This window comes from Hesperophylax consimilis, chromosome 28 (assembly GCF_061612785.1).
Source record: "Hesperophylax consimilis isolate HC1 chromosome 28, BYU_Hcon_1.0, whole genome shotgun sequence".
In the NCBI taxonomy this organism is placed as follows: Eukaryota; Metazoa; Arthropoda; class Insecta; order Trichoptera; family Limnephilidae; genus Hesperophylax; species Hesperophylax consimilis.
The window spans coordinates 22,404,369-22,426,020 of record NC_142863.1 but is presented as its reverse complement, the minus strand read 5'-3'; the positions used below and the strand labels follow the sequence as shown (position 1 = coordinate 22,426,020).

Below are 21,652 nucleotides of genomic sequence, written 5' to 3'. Positions count from 1 at the left end.
ATCAAGAACATCCTGGTCAAATGGAAAGCAATTCAGGAGTTTACCAATGCCCACTATCCGGATTCCGCTGAAGCAAACAGGATCAACGACCTGTACTCCGATACTCTTGTCCGTTATTTCCGGCAGATGTTGAAGAAAAGAGAGAAACAAACGACTTTGGACAGGTTTTTCACTGCACCATCGGCGGAAAATGGATGAAGATGTGCAAGATTCGATTATTTCTTAAAATTAAAAAATGTGTGTTTTTTTCATTATGTTTTTAGATGTATCTAAATAAAAATAATAACAAAAAATTTATCTTTTTTTTATGTCATCTTACCATATTTTATGCTACAGAACGAATTATTTTTTTTAACATGTATTGTTATGGGAAAACGCGTTTCACATAACGAACTTTTCGCATAACGAACTTGCTCCTGGAACGAATTAAGTTCGTTGTGTGAGGCACCACTGTATTTTAAAAAATTTTGTTTAACTTTTTATTGAGGCCACTTTTTATCCCTTTTTTGTAAATTAATTAAGGAGTTGGTAGTAGGTAATTAAAAAAAAAATTAGGAGTGCAAAAAGTTAATAAACTCAATTACATTAAATATTAATGAGTCTGGATGTATTTGCTTAGTTATAATATCGTCTCGTCACTGTTCGTTGCAAAAGTCATCTTTAAAATACTGTTTTAAAGTTTATATAACAGAAATTTAAAAATAGACGAGTATGTATGAGACGATGTATGAATGTGAATTGAATGAAGACCGAGTTGTTTGGCAGTTCGTCCTCTCTGCCTACCCCTGTGGTGAAACGGCATTGGATTTAGATATCTCAAGAGTTGGTGACTTTTGCTCGAACGGCGACGATATATTAAATATGTGGAACATGTAAATGCATCTAGCGTACGTTAAGGGTTCTTCTATAGAAAACATAGACTAAAGACACATCAACCTACAGGTTGGTTGTGCAAGTTGGGAAATAGCGTTGCCATGTAATCGTAAAGCGAAATCCCAATGTCAAATATGGCCCCTGCATCCATCCCTTCCACGGGCTGCATCAGCTCCATCTCCACGTAATGGGGACTACGCTCAAACCGGTGATTGTCCAGGTCGAAAGAACCCCCACTGATGGCGTTCAGGGTGATAACTGCACCATCTTGATTCGTGAAGGCTTTGATATTGCGAACGCGTCGCATACTGCGGACACCCCAGTCGCATTCAAAGATGTCCGGCACTAAGGGCTTGTCGGGAATTTCATCTGTATCCATCGAAGTCAGTATAGACCTCTCTTTGTAGATTGCAACAAACGCGTGAAGCGGGCAGGTTTCCTCCACCAACTGGCGACTTTCCACGTATATTCGGATGTCGTCATTGTCGTTGTGCGCCTTGATGGTGGTGGACACCCAGCGGGTGCTGCGATATCGCAAGTTATCGAAATGACCCCTCTCATCTAGCCGCAGGAGCATTTCCCTGCCTTTCCACACCACCGACACGGTATGGTACATCCCGAACTTGAACGGCCTCTCCTCGGTTTCTCGGAATCCGTGCTCCTCGGCAAATGTGTACGCCGATTCCAGGGGATAGCGCCACGATGGGAAGAAGGAGTTCCGGATGCGAGTCTGCGACGTGTTGCTGAGGGCGAAGCACCTGTTGATGGCCCCCCGCATTTTCACTTGGCTCAAGGAGGTCAACTCTATAACCGGCGGGGACTGGGAACTTTCCGCTTTCTGCTTTTCCAGCTGTTTCAATTCAATATCTTTATCGATGGCCTCCTTCATTCGGTCAATTTTTTCCATATTTTCCTCCTCCTCCTGGATGAAGGCTTCTTCCTGGTGCCGTATGGATGTCTCCACGTCACCCAGAGTCACCGTGTCAAAGGTATTATCGATATCGCTGGGCACGTTGAACAGGTAATGTCTGCCAGTCCTGATGGTGCAGTACAAGTCACCGAAGAAGCGATTCTGGATCTCCGAGTGCTTTCCCTTCGAGGCTACATACTTTTCCAGTTGATTGGCGGTGATTTCCAAGAAGCGAGTCTTGCCTTGTGATTTCCACAAGAGGTTGGGGTGGTCCAGCAGGGCCTGAATACGGCGGTGCACGGTGCCCATGTGCTGGTAGTTATAGTCGCCGTTGTAGGCCCGGAACTGGACGCGGGTGTTACGACCGGCACTCTGCTCCAGCAGCATGAAGGTGGAGCCGCAGGCGTGATGCGCCGAGCGCATCAACAGCTTGATGCTGCGCATCCGCGAGAACATTACTTGGAGGCATCTCTCCACAGACTCAAACATCTTGGGGTCGCCCGACACCTCCAGGAACAAGGTCTCACTCTTCTTCACAAACTCCATTTTCAACTCCTTGTTGGGATCGCTCATTTCCGTGATCTGCCGGATATACTGCTCTCTAACTTGCGGATTGTCAGAAGACATACGATAATCTATCTTGAACAGTCTCCTTTTAGAAGAGAGTTCGAAGAGTTTTTCAATGCAGCCTTCGTGCACGGCGAGGATGAACAAAGCTACCTGCGCCTGCGTAGCGAGCTCGGGGATGAGCTCTTTCTGGAGTAGGGGATCCCCGCTGACGGGATCTACCTGTGCGGCTATCCACTGCACCGATGTATCGTCACCAAGGAAGTGCAAAAAGTCTAACACATGCGCTCCCCAGTGATCGGTGGACGGTAACATCAGCCACTTCGCCCAGCGGGAGATATTGTGGGGACTCGGCTTTCGCCATGGCCCAGGAGCTTCTTCCGCATGATGCTCCAGGTGGAAGATGTAGAGCCACACAAAGGCCACCAGGGGCATGAGGCCCCGGCTTCCACGCGATTTCAGGATACGCACAGCACGTGCCCATTGCGTCAGTACCCGCAGGCATATCCACATTGAAGGATGTTCGTCAAATCGGTCTGTCACTAAATTAGACTTCACTACCCCGTCTCCGAACAGGGTCGCCTCGAATGCGAACTTATCCAGGGTGAATTCCACCCGCCTGTTTGGCTTCATATGTTGGCTGGCTGCCGGATCTGCGCGCTTGATGATTCGGAGAGTGGCTTCCAAGTCATAGTCTTTGTCACCCACACACAGGTCTATGTCGGACTCGTCTTCGTTGAAACCGAAGAGCGAGGATCCGTACAGCCGGCAGTCCAGGTCTGAGAGGATTTGGCCAGCCCTGAGAGCTGCATTGCTCCTCCGAGTCAAATCATCGATCCAATCTATTTTGTTGGCTTGTACCCACATCACTAAGGACTGCGTCAGCTTCTCTTCCAAGGGAATTTGAGTGCTCTCCATGAATTCGAGGTCGCAGAAAGCCAGCCAAGAGAAGCTGAATGCCGGGGGCGACTTTTTGCTCTTTTTAGGGAAGTGGTACCAATCAGAAATGGCACGAGCCTTGCAGGAGGGATCCAGATTTACCGTCCAATCTCGGTATATGTCGGTCCACCGGTTCCAGAAGTGCTCGCCATGCTCCCGGACCACCGTGCGCAGCTGCTGCTCTTGCTTGTACTTGGACATGTAAGTCTTCCGCCATAGCGGCTCGCCCGAGAACAAGTCAGCCTCCGTGTCTAGCTGAAAACTCTGCAGAATGTGTCGGAGCTGCGTCACATACTCTGAGTAAAAGTACTCTACTTGGCCGGCGCCGGTGATGTGCCACACTCCGGGGATATCTTCCACTTCCCTCTCCATCAGGGCCTCCAGTATGGGGAAGCATTGTCGGTACATAATGCCGAGCACCGATTGTGACTTGTAAGAGACTTTGTCATCCTTGCGCATGAAGTCGGGGAATTGCTTGGGAACAAACTTTTGCGGGAGATCTGCGACAGTCAATCCTTTTCTGGGGGCATCCGTTTCGGCGGCGACGTACTGCCCGAGCTCGATGCAATCCCTGTGGATCATTCCCAACTTATCGGCCAGAACCAGGTGCGCATTGGCTATCGCCCCCAGTCGACTTTTAGCCACGTAGTCACAGAAGAAATTTACCATCGCCGGCATCTCTTCCAATTGGGTGCCGGTTGCATCCTTACAAATCTTATTGTTAATTTCATAGGGTTCAACCATCATTCCGGGACTAGGGATTGGCGGAATAAGGTTGGGATCCCAGATGACGGCGAACAAGTCTCCGTCCAGGTCACCACCCGAGCATTCAGCCGCGTGCGAACTCGGTCCCCGGCTCGGGAACACCAGGCAGTTAACATAGAGCCGGCGGATCTCCGGACACACATCCCGGACGGCACGCAGTACTCGCACGTCCGAAGGGAGCACCACGGGATTGCGGAACACCGTGACATCTCGGTCCAACTCCATGTCCAGGGAACCCTCCACAATATGGGCGTATACTTGTCCGTATTCCAGCGTACCTGTCTCGTCTAGAACTCCCATGAGGACGCGTGCCTCGGGTACATAGACCTGAGCGTGATCCACTATGGTACTTACGCGCTTCAGGGCACAGCGATAGAGGACGCGGCGGAACAGCGGGTCGGATACCATCTGAGGGGGGTATAGGCGCCAATTGATGAAGTTGTCGCTATTCAGGAGGAATTTTAAAGATTCCGAATCATTGGAGAGAAACGACAGACAGTTTTGCAAAGCCGTCTTCATCATGACCAGAAAGATTGATGTAGGAACGCCCAAAGATTGCAGGCAAAGAATGGATTGTCGGTTTAAATATAGTTTGAGCGACCTGCTATAGGCCAAAACCTCGAGGGACAGATAGTTTGTGGAAGAGAATTTCTTCATGGACTTTCTAAAGATAATATCTTCTTTCTGATTGCAGACACACACAACCCCCTTGATACCGCCCACACGGATTTGATAGGCAGATACAGGCTCGCGCAATTTCATCAAGTCTGCTATCTTCCGACGATGAGACTCGGAGATCTTTCCTATCCCCTCGCTAAAGCAAACATCCCCTCCTATCACATCCTGCTCCACATTGTCCAGAACATCCTGGGGAACGAGCACAGTCTCGGTGCTAGCGGCGAAAGCCATTGCGAGGCGAGTGAGCTTACGCTCTGGCTTCATACCCTCGAAGGAGCCTATTCTCCGATGGATGGCTTGAGCCTCTTGGCAAGAGAGCCAGCAGTGGCCTTCGGTCAGTTGGCTATTGGAGCATCCCAGGAAGCGAAACACTCGACCCGCAATGGTGACTCCGTGGTACAGAGTGTCGAAAATATGGGGTTTGGTACACTTGCTCCAAGGATTTCCATCATGTTCATCCGCAATGGTGGCGAGCAAGTAGTCATCCGGGTGACCGAAGTGCCGGAGAATGCGATTCCCCGGCACTGGTGCGGCCGGCAGAAGGATGGTGCGGTATGGCGTGATGGTCACCCGTCCCACCTCTCGGTAGTCGGGCAGGAGGGGCACAGAGGGGAAGTCGTGCCTCTCCAGGAGATCTAGCGTAGGGAGCTTCAAGGGCTGGTACCGAACCGGCACAAACAGATCCAACACGATCTTTAGTTCCCGATGATCAAACTGGTGGAGGCGATTGAGTATGGACATGGGAACGGAGTGAGGCAGAACGTGAGCGTGCTTGCTTCTCCAGGCTTGCACGAGATACTCTTTCCTAAAATCCCGCTTTGGCTCTCTCTGATTTGGGACATTTTCTTTATACTCCATCACAGGCACATCGAAGACATTGAACGAGTTGAAATTCCTCAAAGCGCATCGCAAATCCCAGCGGCTGCCATCAGGTAGATCATTTGCACGCAATGCTAGATTGAATGTCCGCGAATTGAAATCGTAAGGCATCTTCATGTGCATCTTCATGTTCCCCGTAAAGAAGGCCGGAGGTTGGCGCAGACTGAGAAACACATTAAAGCCGTGATTCTGAGAACTGTGAATGATTATTGCGTCGTTCATATCTGCGATATCCAGGCGGATGAATATGTCATCTTTGGTAAGGTGTAGCACGGATTGATTGATGTGCAGATCGTAAGCGCCCTGCCAAATGGGTTTAGCATCGAGGCCCACCGAATACTCGGAAAAATAGTGGAAAGTTGTAAGAAAGTCGAATCTCACTTTGAATGTGTGGCAAGGACTCAGAGGATGCACAATGGAAATCCAACATTTGGAATATATGATAGCCAGGAGGCGGTCAAACAATTGCTCATGTTCCGTGCAGGCGAAAGCAAACATTGTGGCCTTGGTGACGGGAGACATTTGGAATTGCAGATTTGCTTCATTAGCCGCGTCGCATACGTCTCGAGTAACCTGTTCCAGTTTGGCTCCGCTGAATTTAAGAATGAGACTTTTTTCATCGTAAACAATTTCTTGTTTGCGGCTCTCATTATCAGTGGAACTGAGTTCAGTCCCCTGGCGCAGAACCAGTTCTTCAAATATGTCCGCCCCAACAGGGCCCGGCATGCAGCCGCTCTGCCGTTGCATCACTCTGGACACGTGAGCATTCAAGTAGATCTCTTGCTCTTGGACACTCATTACACTCTTGATGTTGGAGGTGAACACCACGAAGCGGGAGTTGGAGTTTCGCGCCCGGCCGCGGGACTGAATGAGGGAAGTGAGGGAGGTTATTCCGTCAAAGCAGACTACGAGGCCGCAAGAGTCCACGTCCAGTCCCTGCTCTAGCACACTGGTGGCCACGATCAGTCGACACTTTCCATCTCGGAACTTGATGAGTGTGTCTTGTTGCTGCTCCTTGGAGTATCCGCCACTGTTACTGCTGCCCAGGATATACGACGGATGAAGTTCTTCTTGGAGGTCATCTTCGGTGCACAGCCGCTTACACAACCGTATGGCTGTCTTTCTGCGAGTGACAAACACTATTACCTTCTGTTTCTCGTGTGAAATGATGAATTCACGAAGGCACGGCAATAGGGCTTCCAGAGATGTGGAGTTCTTTTGCATAGTGGTGGACATGAAGTTGTCGATGCTACGTCCCAGGAACATTCTGAAGGAAGACAGGAGGGGTATTAGCTTTGCGTCATCACCATCGGCACGATCATAGTGGTCCTTGATGTTGAGGAGGAGGTCCTGCGGCCCGTTTATTCGCAACACCTCCAGGGCATCCATCCACTTCTCTATATACCTGGCCATTAAATAGGTTGTGTCGTCTTTCCGGTAATGCGCATTCTCCTCGATGCAGCGGATAATTCCGCTGGCCTGACCCAAGTTATCAATGCCACCGCAAGCTGACCAGGGGCCAGCGATGGGCGGATGCGCGACAGCAAGTTTAACGATGCACTCTTCGATAAATCGGTGATATCGCGCCTCGTCTGCTGACTGAGACACGTTGCATATCACCTTATCGGTGATAGAGTGGCTGTTTTGCGGCAGGTCTAATTTAGCATCTAGGAACGGCGAGTATATTTTAGCGCGAAACTTATCGACCAGGTTTTGGATGGCGATATCTCCGTCGGTGGCGGCATTGCCCACGAGGGGAGTTGCAGACAGGCCCAGGAGACGCGGTCGCAGTTTCTCAGGTGTTGCGAACACGAAGGGAAGAATCTTCTGGTAAGAGGAGTCTCCGCGGGCTTCATGGGCTTCGTCGAATACGATGATGCACGCTTGGGAAATAGACACGCTATTACTCAGTAATGCGTTGAGCAGTGTGTCAGACGTACAGACGACCACATCGCGAGGCGTCCAACTGTCTTTGCCGTGCTGGCTGCTGCGCTTGAGAGGCTGGAGGTTGGCCTCTTCGGCCAGGTATTTGGCTTGCTGGTCCACGAGCACGACTCGGGGCACGAGGAAGTAAGCGCCCTTATTGGGGTTGCGCAGGCAGAAGGCGCGGATGGCCATGCAAGCTATAAGGGTCTTGCCCATACCGGTGTGAAGGTAGAGGACTGTATCGTTGAGGCATGCGAAGAAGAATGAATGCAGCTGGTGCTCTCGGGGGATCTGATGTTGCGGGCGCCCGTATTCCAACATCTCCTTTACATTGTTTGGATCGAAGCCAAGAGTGGCGTCGCCTTTGGGAGCAATGTCGGTGTTGATTTCGGGTGTAACCTTGGGGATGTTGGGATAAAAATGGACAATATTACGCCACTTTTTGGACATGGCTCTTGGATCATTGAAAGCGTGAGGCAGCAGGGTTCGGTCGCAGCTGAAGTAGATGGCGGACTCGGGGAAGCCATCCACCTTGAGAATTCTTCCTACCTGTCCCAGGCACTTGCTGCAGACTAACTTATGCGTGCAGAATTTCTTGCTAGTGTCCGGGAGACATTTGAAGCGCTCTGACTGGTCCGCGGTGGCCGCCCCGGTGCCCAGACCCAGATGATAACCGTTGCGAACATCCACAAAGAAGGACAGATCGGCCATGACGGCGATGGTGTGGCGGCAATGCAGGCAAAGCAGCGCCATAGCTAGAATGGAAACTATACATTTAATGATTTAATAACTAAGGCATCAGAGCAAACACCGAGGATACTGATGAGTTTGGTTAACTCAATATGCCACGGATCAAAGGGTACTGAGTAGCCTACTGATATGCTACTCTTTAAAGCTACACGATGCTACCTGAATTATACTGAACTTGATCACTTGATCAAGTGTGAATGTGAATGAGGCAAGTAGTGTGTGTCAAGACCGAGTTCGTCTAGGCGGTCCGTCTTCTCTGACTACATCTGTGGGGAAATGGCGTGTTGGTTAGTTAGTAATTAAAACCTTCATTCGTGTATGACAAAGATAGACATTGCGTACTGCCAGTAGGTTATCCTTCTTATACTTATTTGTTGTTGGTGAGGGCATTTTTTTAGCACAATTCGGTACTGCGTCTTACTTGGGCAAAGTTAAAGACGGCATATAAACTGAAGCGACTAGTGACAGTTTAGTACTAAATCGAAAGTACAGCAATTACCGTATCTTTTGTCACCACCTTGAGATCCCTCCAGCGTGTCTATATGTTTTGTAATGTCATTGATGAAGACGTGATTTATTTGTATTTCGAAAAAATACGATTGTAAATAAGAATTATAAACTTTTAAAAAAATTGAGTTGTTTTTTCTTCAAACATTGACTTTTGTTTACAACAAACTGTCAAACTGAAATTTGAATGTGAAGAAAAATAATTAATTAGGGTAAATTATTTGGTTTTTTGAACAAACAGCTATTATCCGTAGAGTCAATTGGTTCGCTTTTCGGAACAGCTCAACTCACAGCTCAGCTCAGAGTCCCGCAAGGTTCACACCTGGGACCTTTATTATTTATCCTATTTATCAATGACGTTACCAGCATTTTCTACAATGTCGAAGTTTTACTTTTTGCTGACAATATGAAGTTGTTTAGGGTCATTAATGATGTGTACGACTTAATCTTGCAAGAGAACCTTAACAACTTTTTCAAATAGTGTTCTAGTAATAAACTGCAACTAAATATTAACAAATGCCAAGTTATGAGGTTCCACAAAATCAAACACCCAATAATGTATAATTATTCATTGTGTAATGTTGACTTAATCTCTGTAATCGAAATACTTGACCTAGGCATAATGTTTGATCAGAAACTCTGCTTTGTATCTCACATAACTTCTATCGCTAACAGGGCTATGAAAATGTTAGGTTGTATAGTAAGAATTTCCAAGGATTTTAAAAATATCAACACATGAAAAATTCTGTTCACATCTCTCGTTAGAAGTATTCTAGAATACAACTGTACAATTTGGTCACCTGTCTTTAATAATCACATTAATACCATTGAAAGAGTCCAACGCAAATTTTTGAGATGTATTAAATTTAGGCTTTGAATTCCTTTAGAAACAATAGATGATTTCTTATTTCATTCATTGAAATTGCTTAACTTAAGTGATAGAAGAAAAAATTTTGATCTTATATGTTGATTCAATTTCATGTACCTACCATTAGATCAAGGTCCTCCAGTATGTATTATTGTGACAGTTATACCACAGTCTCAGGATATAACTCAGTTATAAACAGATTGCACACACTTGGGAACTTTTATGCTAAAATAGCAGATACTTTTAATATTCCCCTTGTAAAGTATAAAGCTGCACTAATAACACATTTTAACGCCACTTATTTTAATGAGGTCACTACATAACAGGCTGTTGTCATTGCTTATTTCTTTACTGTTATTTTATTTGCTATGTTTTAACTAAATTTAATTCTTTAATTTTTCTCATCAAAATTTAATACTGCACTATGTATATGTAAAAAAATAAAATAAAAACTTTGTATGTAAATGGCCCTTGTGGAGTAAATTCTAAATAAATAAATAATATGATCTCATAGAAATCCTTGTGGTGTTAATTAGAAATATAAACTAAACGGTGTTTAACCACTCGGAACATTAGAACGTCAAAAGACGTAAATATGATAATAGCGGTCAAGACATTAGTACGTCTTTTCACGTAAACGCGCGAGATTTTACAAAAATCGATTTATTTCCATCACTAGTATACGGATTGCCATGATTTAAAAAACAGAGTATCGATAATGAATAACGCTACGCGTCTGCATTCAAGAATATCTATGGAATTTAGAGGTGCATTATCTGAGTCGATTGAATCTGCCATCTTGTTCGTTCGTAATTTATTGCGTTTTTAAATAATTTATTAAAAATATTTTAGTTTGGACGGTTAATATTTTGAGGTGACTAATAGTTTTTAATTATATTTCTTCAATATATAAAGTGTTATTTCTTTATGATACTCAGAAAAAAGTACATTTTTCACAGCTTTGAAATAATGGTCAGCGATTTTTACATATTTTTGACGTTTTCAGAAAATTTATATTTAGAAACGCAAATATTTACGTATAACAAAACAATACGATAGTGAATTTCATAATCTTTCCAAAACATTTTTTAGAATGAGGCTACGTTTCCCAAAACGTGAGTTATGAAGCTTTTAACAAAACTCTTGAATAACACAAAAATTTTCGCGTTTTGACAGTTCGCAAAGGAACACAAAGTAAATAAAAGTCCTTTTCTGAGAGGTTAAAAGAAAAGATACTTAGCTTTATATTCAAATATAGAAGATAAACAGAGAATAATTCAAATGTACACCTCTATGAAACCAAAGGACCGCAGTTTGAGAAAAATTTATGAAACTTTGTGAATTTTTAATTGATTATTATTGTGTGAAATGACAAAAAAGTAAGGTGGCAGTAATTTTTATAATACATTTATCTAACGGAATATATATTTTTTATATATAAATAACTTTAGTTCAGTATTTAGATGAAAAAACGTAAGGTGAGCCATTTTTAAAACTTTTTATGTTTTATTTCAAAACTTTAATATTTAAAGCAGAAATACATAACAATTATCCGACAGTCAATATGCCAGAGGCCTGAAGGGTCAAAGACAGAGTGAGTAGCTTAGACAAACCTGTAATTTTTCTGCTCGTCCTTTATTATTTGAAGTCCTCAAAGCAACTCTGTAAAAAAATAAAAAATCAAATTAACAGAGAGACCAGAATAATAAACATGTTTTTAAAAATCACTACAAATACCCCCCTACGAACATTTCAAATCATAACATTCAAAACATGGAAAAAATTAGAGTGCGGAAAGTTATCGCATTTACCTTCAAAAAATTTTGAAGAGTTATATATTTTTTTTACTTCTACCATCATCCAGAATCACCTCTCCAAGTACTCCCAGACACCCTGTATAGTTACATCTACCATCATCTAGAATCACGTCTCCGAGTACTCCCAGACACCCTGTATAGTTACATCTACCATCATCTAGAATCACGTCTCCGAGTACTCCCAAACACCCTGTATAGTTTTACTTATATTTTGGCTTGATGCCCTGGTTGAGTATTTATGTTGGTCAATGGATTATTCAGATTTTTTTAGATTTTTTTAAAAATAAAACAGTATAGTAGTACATATAGAAAACGTTTTTCATCACCTTTCAAAAACAATTTTTAGTTTTCCGATACATTCATAAATATTCCATTTATTTGCATTTTATTGCAAAGCGGAAGTACTCCGAAATTCTAATAGAATATAGCTAGAGATGGCAAAATTTCGTTTTAACTAAAAATGCGAAAAAATATTTATGTTTCGAAAATAGGGCATTTATAAGTTTTCTTTGCGTTTCAAGGCATTTGAAAGTGTTTCCAGTGATTTCTATTTCGCGAATTAACGCGAAAAATGTGATTTTGGCCGTATTTCAGCTAAATTATTCTATTTAGCGAAATAGGCGCGAATTTCCGGGGAATTTCGCGAAAATACCGGGTATTAAAATAATATGTGAGAATTTCAAAAAATCGATATTTACATTACGATTTTTTATAATTTTGTTACTATTTTATGTGTAAATATTTAATATTTTTTGTACTGTAGGCTAAAATTGCTTTTTGACATTACACAAATTGTGCGAAATAAATTACGCCTATTGATGTTAATCGCCATCTGCATTTTTTGTGTTTGTGTTCGACCCGTACTTAGAGTTTCCTTCCGTATTAATTTAATATTAAAATTAATTATTTATAATCTTTCACATGGAAATACTTGGAAATTAAGGTTTAACATATATTTTACCAAAAATACTTAAAATATGCGCTAAAAACATTCAGGAAATACATTTTTTTCTATTTTGCTACAAAACGCTAAATTATGCCTCAAAATGCTATAAAACGCTAAATTTCCAATTTTTAATGCTAAATAATCTGAAAATTAATGCTAAATTTTGCCATCTCTAAATATAGCAGATGCCTGAGGGGTTAACAAGAATTCAGGCGCCGGTTTGGAGGACTGAAGAAATAATGCATGGAATTGATTAAAATAAACATTTGAAAATAATTGTGTTACTTATAATTAGATCAATAATAAAAGGAAGCGATGGTGTACACATGAACTTTGAAAACATTTTTCACAATAACAAATTGAGATAACAGTTTGTCAAACATCTAACCCATAGATGGCACTAGATTATTTTAGTTATTTGTTTTTGGGGTGTTATGCTGTGTTGCGCTAATTCCTTCTTTAGCCAACGTTTCGGACAACGTTACAGTGTCCATCATCAGGGCAAATGTGTAATTTGATAGTGGTTAAATGTGTGCTTAAGTACGTCTGTGCGATACCGTGTTGCCAGCCCCACTACTCTACGAGCTGAATATAAAATGGTTTTTCTGCGTTTAGCTTTGGTGTAGCCGGCAATTACCGGATACCAAGAACTATTGAGCTTAGCTCCGTTGTCTCTATTAATATTAATGGGACTTTTGTGAATTTCAATAGCTTCCGTATTTAGGCGAGCTCTGTGAGTTTTGGATCTTCCCAGGACTTCAAGAAAAAATCCAAAGTAATGGCCGGTTTCAATCAAATGCTCGGCGATTGCCGATTTGTCAGGATGGCCGAGTTTACAAGCTCGAAAGTGTTCTGAAATCCTTTTGGAAATAGTCCGCTCTGTCTGGCCTACAAGGACCTTGTCACATCCGGAACAGCTGAGTTTATACACTCCATCTGTTTCCAGAGGAAACTTAGTCTTCGCAGACCTCAGTAAGTCTTGTATCTTGGTCGTGGTTCCGAAGACAGTCTTGATACTTTCCTTTCTCAATAGCCTGGCAAACGTTGGCTAAATAAGGAGTTAGCGCGACACGGCATAACACCCCAAAAACAAATAACAAAAATTTGAATACAATAAAAACTAAATATATGACATTTAGTATATCATCAAAAAGTCAGCCTTCTGACACTCATAATCTAATTATACATAATTGTCTGCTAAATTGTAATTGCCACCCCTTGGAAAGTGTAGATTGCATCATGTATCTAGGTGTAAAGATTGATAAATTTTTAAGATGGAATGATCATATCGATATGTTAACCACTCGGAACATTAGAACGTCAAAAGACGTAAATATGATAATAGCGGTCAAGACATTAGTACGTCTTTTCACGTAAGCGCGCGAGATTTTACAAAAATCGATTTATTTCCATCACTAGTATACGGATTGCCATGATTTAAAAAACAGAGTATCGATAATGAATAACGCTACGCGTCTGCATTCAAAAATATCTATGGAATCTAGAGGTGCATTTTCTGAGTCGATTGAATCTGTCAGCTTGTTCGTTCGTAATTTATTGCGTTTTTAAATAATTTATTAAAAATATTTTAGTTTGGACGGTTAATATTTTGAGGTGACCAATAGTTTTTAATTATATTTCTTCAATATATAAAGTGTTATTTCTTTATGATACTCAGAAAAAAGTACATTTTTCACAGCTTTGAAATAATGGTCAGCGATTTTTACATATTTTTGACGTTTTCAGAAAATGTATATTTAGAAACGCAAATATTTACGTATAACAAAACAATACGATAGTGAATTTCATAATCTTTCCAAAACATTTTTTAGAATGAGGCTACGTTTCCCAAAACGTGAGTTATGGAGCTTTTAACAAAACTCGTGAATAACACAAAAATTTCCGCGTTTTGACAGTTCGCAAAGGAACACAAAGTAAATAAAAGTCCTTTTCTGAGAGGTTAACAAAGAATATCAGGAGACTTACATTTATTTTTAAAGAACTTCGACACATATTGGACAAAGAGAAATTAAAAACTGTCTATTTTGCCTTAGTCCAATCTCGACTTTCTTATAACATAGTATGCTGGGGATCATGTCTAAAGTCCAATGTTGAACCACTAAATATTACTCAAAAATTGATCCTTAAAGTGATGTACAAAAAAAAATTCTGTTATCCATCCAACCTACTTTATAAGGAGTGTAATGTTATGTGCATAAAACAGCTATATATCACTCAAATACTTTGTCGATTTTTTATCAATATTAAATTTGCTGAAAGAACACAACAAATGCGTACAACTAGAATTAGCTCTACATTGAACTTTGTGGCGGTACATACTAAAACTTCTTTTGGTCAAAGAAATTATTTATATCAGGCACCACTTATGTTTAATATTCTTCCAAATCATATTAAGTCTACCAATTCCTTAGTTAAATTTAAAAAGTTACTTAAGGTTTATGTATTGACAGACGATTGTCTTAATATTTTTTCATCCTTGTCCTTTCTTAAATAATAAGATTTTATATAAGTCCCATTTACTAAAAACCGAATGTCACCCTATCTGCCTTTATTATCTACTTTGCTTCTTATTTTGAATAATGATTAGTTATGGTTCAAATATTGTTACAATATACTGTCAAATTACCCATCTGGTAACACATCTAATACTCATTTTTTCTTTAATTTTGAAATATTTTGTGTATTTATGTAAAATTACTTCATGTTTGTGATACTCTTATGTTTGCTTCACTAAAATGTAAATTGTTAACCTCGATACAGGCTTAGTCCTAGTGAGGTTGATTTTTATGTGAAAAAAAAATGTGATTAATTTTCTCCTATTCCGCTTCACTCTTAATACGCAATATTTCACTTTCAAATAAATGGATTTAGCTTTATTAATTCAAAACATGATTTATTATGTCGGGGGAGACGGAAATATACGCACTTTTAATTTTAATTTCGTTTATTAAGTCACTTACGCGATATGTCAATTAGTATGCGGCGCCGCCGAAAGCGACTATTTTCATATCAAGAGTTGGATTGTATTCATAATATCGTAATTCATACCTACAAAATATTTCATACACACTGCTGCCAACCAAAAAAAAATTAGTATTGCCATATAAAATAAATAATATTATTGTGTATAATTAATTCATATTAATATGTAAGTCAATGTATTATTTATAACAAATAATCAACATTAATTAAATAAAATAACCCGAATAACAAACAAATAGAATAAAATGTGATTAAACGTATTCCGTTAAGGTAGTTTAGGTTAGGTTAGGTTAGGTTAGAACATGGAAAATAGGTATTAGAATTAAATCACAAACCAATCTATACAAACCTAGCGTAGCCCACATACTATTTGAAAACTGGGATGTAACTCTAAAGGGGACGCGAGCAGGCGTTATTAAAGGGGCATTTTTTTGCTATAGAAAATCACAGTTAGATTAGGTTAGGTTATATATATTAATTTAATATTTTCATTATTTTATTTTCTTTAACTGAATTAGTTCGTAGGTAGGTACTGTACCTAACCCGCGCACTGGCTAGGTAAATAACTAGTTGTGGTATTTCCGGCAAATGTCACATTATTTTGTTTCTTTGAAATCTCGTGTGACATATCGCGTAAGTGACTTAATAAACGAAATTAAAATTAAAAGTGCGTATTTTTCCATCTCCCCCGACATAATAAATCATGTTTTGAATTAATAAAGCTAAATCCATTTATTTGAAAGTGAAATATTGCGTATTTACCGTGAAGCGGAATTCGTAACCTTTACCAAAATGTGTTTTATGTATAGTGAGATGCAATAAATAAAAATCCTATTTGGCACTAGATTCGGTTAGCCATAGATAGCGTTAGCTGTCGAGAATAATAGAAGAACAAATAAGGTGGCGACATCAAGGTCGAAGTCCAGGTTATTCCTACCGCCTGCTGGTTAATATATCAGAATCCATTGTCAATCTATTACAATAAAGTCCCAAGTATTTTGTTGAAGTCTGTGTTTTATGGACTATGAGAGTTTATGAGAGAACTCCAGAAATACAACAGAATGACATGACGGTGATGACAACGTAAATAGTTGTTTCTTGGGTTAATATACAGATCGTCGCTCTAGTAGAGTCGTTTAGAAAGCATTTATTTATACGATACAAGTGAAATTGTTTTTTTTTTTTTTTATGTGTTTTCAAGACGTAGTTTGTCTTAAGTCTACCAAAATTAAACAACATTCTGAGCGTGTTTATCCAATACATTCTCCTACATCCAAATTAAAAACGTGTTTTCTGCGTAATTTGAAACATCTGGAACGAAGTTTACTTAAAAATAATAATTTCAATCACTTTAAATCATTTTAGTAAGCTAAGACGGCCGCTTTAGCTTTTGACGGCCGGCATAGTCCAGTGGTAACGCATTGGACTGCCATTCCCAAGGTCGCGGGTTCGAACCCGGCGTGCGCAAATAAATTTTATTTGATTAATTTGTGTTATTTCACAATTAATTAATTAAAATAATATATAGCATATTTGCGGCACGTTCCAGAGTGGAAGATACTACCAGTATCGCCCTGGTGTAAGACCACCATTCAGAATTGAAACGTTGCTCCAAATGGCTTTAGCCGTGTTTAGTGACTAGATCTGAATAGCCAGGTACTTCCCCACCTTCCTCTTTCCCTTCCCCACTTACCTTCAGCCTCACAACATCCCCCAATTGGGGATACCATAGTCTCACTGGCTCCAGACGGGAGCAGTTGGGACTCTTGTGAGGTATTCACTATAAAAAAATTAAAAAAAAGAATGAGCTAATTTCATTGTGTATGCGTTTTTCGTACAAAAAACTTTGAAGCGCTATTTCTCCCGATTTACGTTTTGGATAAAAACGAACTAGAGCAACGAGAAAACAGGGACAACTTTAATTTGCACATTTTATTTTAAAAACGCTTTATATCAGTTAGATAATGATGAGAAGTATTTCAGTTTCCAAAAATGGAAAATAATCCATTTTAATAGTTATTTCGTTAACATTAAAAACGATTGTTACTTGGCGGCCATTGTTATTGATATCAAAGTTTTAAGGTTAGTTTTTTCTTCTCCTATTTAAAATAATGAATTCCAAAATATGAACCTATGGCCATAAAATATGTGGCCAGCGCATTGGGCCAGGATGACGCATTGGCTGCCAATGTTGGCCGGTCAACATGATTATTGTCGGTTTTCGTGCAAATGATCTTGGCGCTAATCCGCTAACAGCGTTCACACGTTGGCCTATTCTTCAATTCGCAATATGCAATAGTGTTTATTATTGCACAAGTGATTATTACGATGATTAATAATTTAACGTGCTGTACAAATAAATTGTCATAGCTGCGATAATTTCCACATTCATCTGGTCAAGGGAAAAGGCTCTCGACTTGATAATACAGGGTTTTCCAATAAGGTGTTATTTGATATTCAATCGTAAAAGATCAATGGTTTCGTTGCTTGTGTGGCACGTAGCGCCGTCTTGTTGAAAGTAAACGTTGTCCGGATCAATACCATCCAATTCCAACCATAAAAAATCATTAATCATCTCTCGATAGCGATCCATTCACCGTAACTGTTGCTCCAGCCTCATTTTCGAAAAAGTAAGGCCCAATGACTCCGCCGGACCATAAACCGCACCAAACAGTCACACGTTGAGGATAGAGAGGCTTTTCAACAATAACTCTTAGGTTTTCCGAGCCCCAGATGCGACAATTTTGCTTGTTGACGAAGCCACCGAGGTGGAAATGGGCCTCATGGGTAGTTTCTACTTGTCAAATATCAAAAAATGACAGCTTCAAAAGTAACATCTACCGAAATAGCGGGCTATTCAAAATAACACCTCTTATTGGAAAACCCTGTATATAGTATTCTTGCGGCATGTTCCAGAATGGAAGATACTCTCAATATCCCTGGTCTAAGACCACCAAGCAGAAAGGTTGATTGAAATGGCTTTAGCCATGTTTAGAGACAAGATAGCCAGGTACTCGCCAACCTTCCACTTCCCCATCTCCTTCCCCTCTCCACTACCTTCAGCCTCACAACATACCCCAATCGGGGATGCGGTAATCGCACTAGCTCCAGACGTTTGGGAGCAGTTGGGACTCTGGTGCGGTATTCACATTTAAAAAAGAAGATTAAATGGCCACCGCATAATAGGGTATTTTAAATTCTTTTTTTTTACTCTAAAAAAAAATTACGAAAATGAAGGCATATTTAGTTTTTCTTTATTATATGTTTAAATTTTCTAATGACTTGAAATGTGCTATTTTAGATTTGCCGCCTAAACGACATTACCGTTTTTAACCGGCCAACGTTGGGTTTAAAAAAACTAGCCTTAAAAAAAAACAATTTAAAATTACTATATCAAAACACGACGTGAAGAAAAGAAGTCAAATTATTTGTTTTTATACGAAATAGCTTAGCCTTTTATTGCACTTTTGTACATGCAATATATTTAAATTTTCGGAAACTGAAATACCCTATCATTCTTATCTAACTGATACACAGAAGTTTTCAATAAAAAAGTGTGTAATATAACTAATCTTATCTCACTTAATCTTTTCCTTCAAATGATTAAATATTATATTTTGTAACGATATATCAACCAAAAGTTAATAATACAACAAATTGAATAATTAGGCATAAATTGTTTTTACATAATAATAAAATATTCAATTTTTTCACACATAGCAAACACTTTGTGGATATATATAATTATAATAATTAGAATAAAACATTAATTTGTAGATAGATTATTAAATGTTACACATTCCTACATCATACTTGGCTTCACAACATTGGCGAAAAGTCACTTCGGCCTCGAAATGCAGTTGGTTTTTATAGATATTTATAGATAATTTAATCTGGACATTATAGTTACCCTGGCATCCAAGAAATCTTCATCACAAACAAAAATATAAATAAAACTTAATTTGAAGGTTATGTCCATCAATGTAATATATAATTGAAGAAGAAATAATACTAATACATTTATGAGAAACATGAAACAGAACAAGATACAGAAAAACAAAAAGATAATGGTCATAACTAGGAATCGAACCCAGGAAATAGGTCCCAATAGTCAAGTGGTTTAAGACGCCTGTCCCGCTATTACAAGAGATCCTGGGTTCGATTCCTAGTTGTGACTGTTATCTTTTTATTTGTTGTTCTGTTTCTCGTTAAGGAATTGACATAAACTGAAAACCGTACACAGAGTCAAAGTCCCACAATGGCTGACTACAAACCGTAGCGAACTTTACTTTTCAGCGCAGGATCCACAGTACTCGGTTTAGGTCGTTTCCTTTCCGGACCGTGGGACGGCGAGCTTTGATTTATTTTGATTAGCTAATCTCTATCCACGACTGTCTGTTTGTGTGCTTAGTTCTTCTAAACTACGCAACTGATTTTCATAGGGTTTTCACTATCATTTAGAGAATTTCTTCCGGAAGGTTTATATATATATATAATAAATGCATATTATATTTATAGAATGTAGAGAAAAGCCCATGTTTTGTAATCAAGTCGTAGAAAGATAATTTTCGGGCGCTTTCATTGCTAACGCTGGCTAAATCTCATGAAATACATAAAAATAATGTACTACGGGTACATCTTAAAAAGGCCCACAGATAAGTCTGCGATAGTATATGTCTACCTCCCAAGGATAACCCCCAGCAACGCCGGGTACACGTCAGCTAGTTAACTAATAAAATTGACACGAAAAATCACCTATAACTTAGTCATAATATCACAGAAACATGGAATTTAACACTAAATTTTGAGCAAATCATAATTACAATAATTATTTTGCAATAACATGAAGTAATTTCAGAGAAAATCTATCAATTATGTACCATTAGTAAAATCGACATTAAAACTTTGATATATCTATCCATTGAAAGATGAATTTACGACAACCACGGTGACTGGTTGACATGACCACGGTCAACACACTGTAAACATGTTATAATGTAATTACTAATAATCAAACAATATACTCACGATTTGTAATATTTAAACTATTATGTGTATACACAGATTGAGTGCAAACAAAACCCCATTTCAAACGTGTAATGATTTGATAACGAATAAACTAAACTTCGACTACGAACACTACTGCAAGTTGACTGAAAGTTTGATAGCAATGGATAGAAATTTTGACATTTCGAGGTTAAGGTGTAAAAAAAATAATGCCAACAAGAAAACGGGAAGTCCAATATTTCGGAAATTATGCGATTATTCTTTGAAATTATTTAGTAGGTACCTGTTCAAAATCAAATTAATATGATTTATTTTTATTTATTTATGATTTTAATTCAGCAGGCAGTAATATTACATGATTTATAAAAATTACATTGTAGAAAATTAGAACAGTAAAAAAATAAAAATAAAATGAAAAAAAAGATATAAAAGTAATCTTTTCAGAGCCGCACAAGCAAAATTTTACCTAAAATATTTTGCACCAGACGATTATCTTTTAACCTTGGCGAAAGTTTTTATCCTGTCTCTACAATATATTGCAAGCAAGCTATAATAACATACCTCCAAAATAATAACAACTAAGGTTAGCATATTTTTCTACATTACATTACATTATTATATGGGTTTCATATAATTTTAAATGCAAAACTTACTTTTTATTACTATTCCTTTGAATGATTATGTACATTTAATCACATGCGTGTAAAACCCATATGGGCGTTTAATATATAAAAAAAATTATATTAATTACACAATAATTCCGTTGTTCTGAAAATGCGTCGTTCTGTGTTGTGAAATGTTCTTGCGTAATAAACTTAAATTTGCTCTGAAAATTTCAAAATCTGAACTGATGATTGTGTGAATTCAAATATGCAATAAAGTAGGTTTAATTTAATTAACTATCTGACTTGTACCCGGCATTGCTCGAGATTGGTAATGATGATGATGAAAACCCCATCATAATCCATTGAGTAATTTATAAGAACTAAGGACACAAACAGACAGATGCGGATAGCGACTTAATTTTACACTATGTAGAGATTAGACATAATTCTTTTATATTAGAAATGTGTATTTCTTTTGTTTATATTTTTCCCAGGCGATTTTTAAAGTTTACTAACGGTGTTTATTTGAACGATGAATTTTGACGACTCTCTAATTAAAAAAAAATATATAACGAAATATTGAAAAGAAAATTGGCAATATTTGTTTTTGAT

General features: G+C 39.2%; 1 protein-coding gene across 1 annotated transcript; it reads right to left on the bottom strand.

Moving 5' to 3' along the window:
* Nucleotides 1–478: 478 nt before the first annotated feature.
* LOC149410376 (uncharacterized) lies at nt 479–20,594 on the bottom strand. The gene is made up of 3 exons (XM_089648540.1): nt 20,457–20,594; nt 11,276–11,324; nt 479–8,292 (listed from the first exon to the last, which is right to left on the bottom strand). Exon 3 carries the CDS (start codon nt 8,288–8,290, stop codon nt 932–934), a length of 7,359 nt encoding a protein of 2,452 aa, XP_089504666.1. The 5' UTR covers nt 8,291–8,292; nt 11,276–11,324; nt 20,457–20,594; the 3' UTR covers nt 479–931.
* Between the last annotated feature and the right edge of the window lie 1,058 nt (nt 20,595–21,652).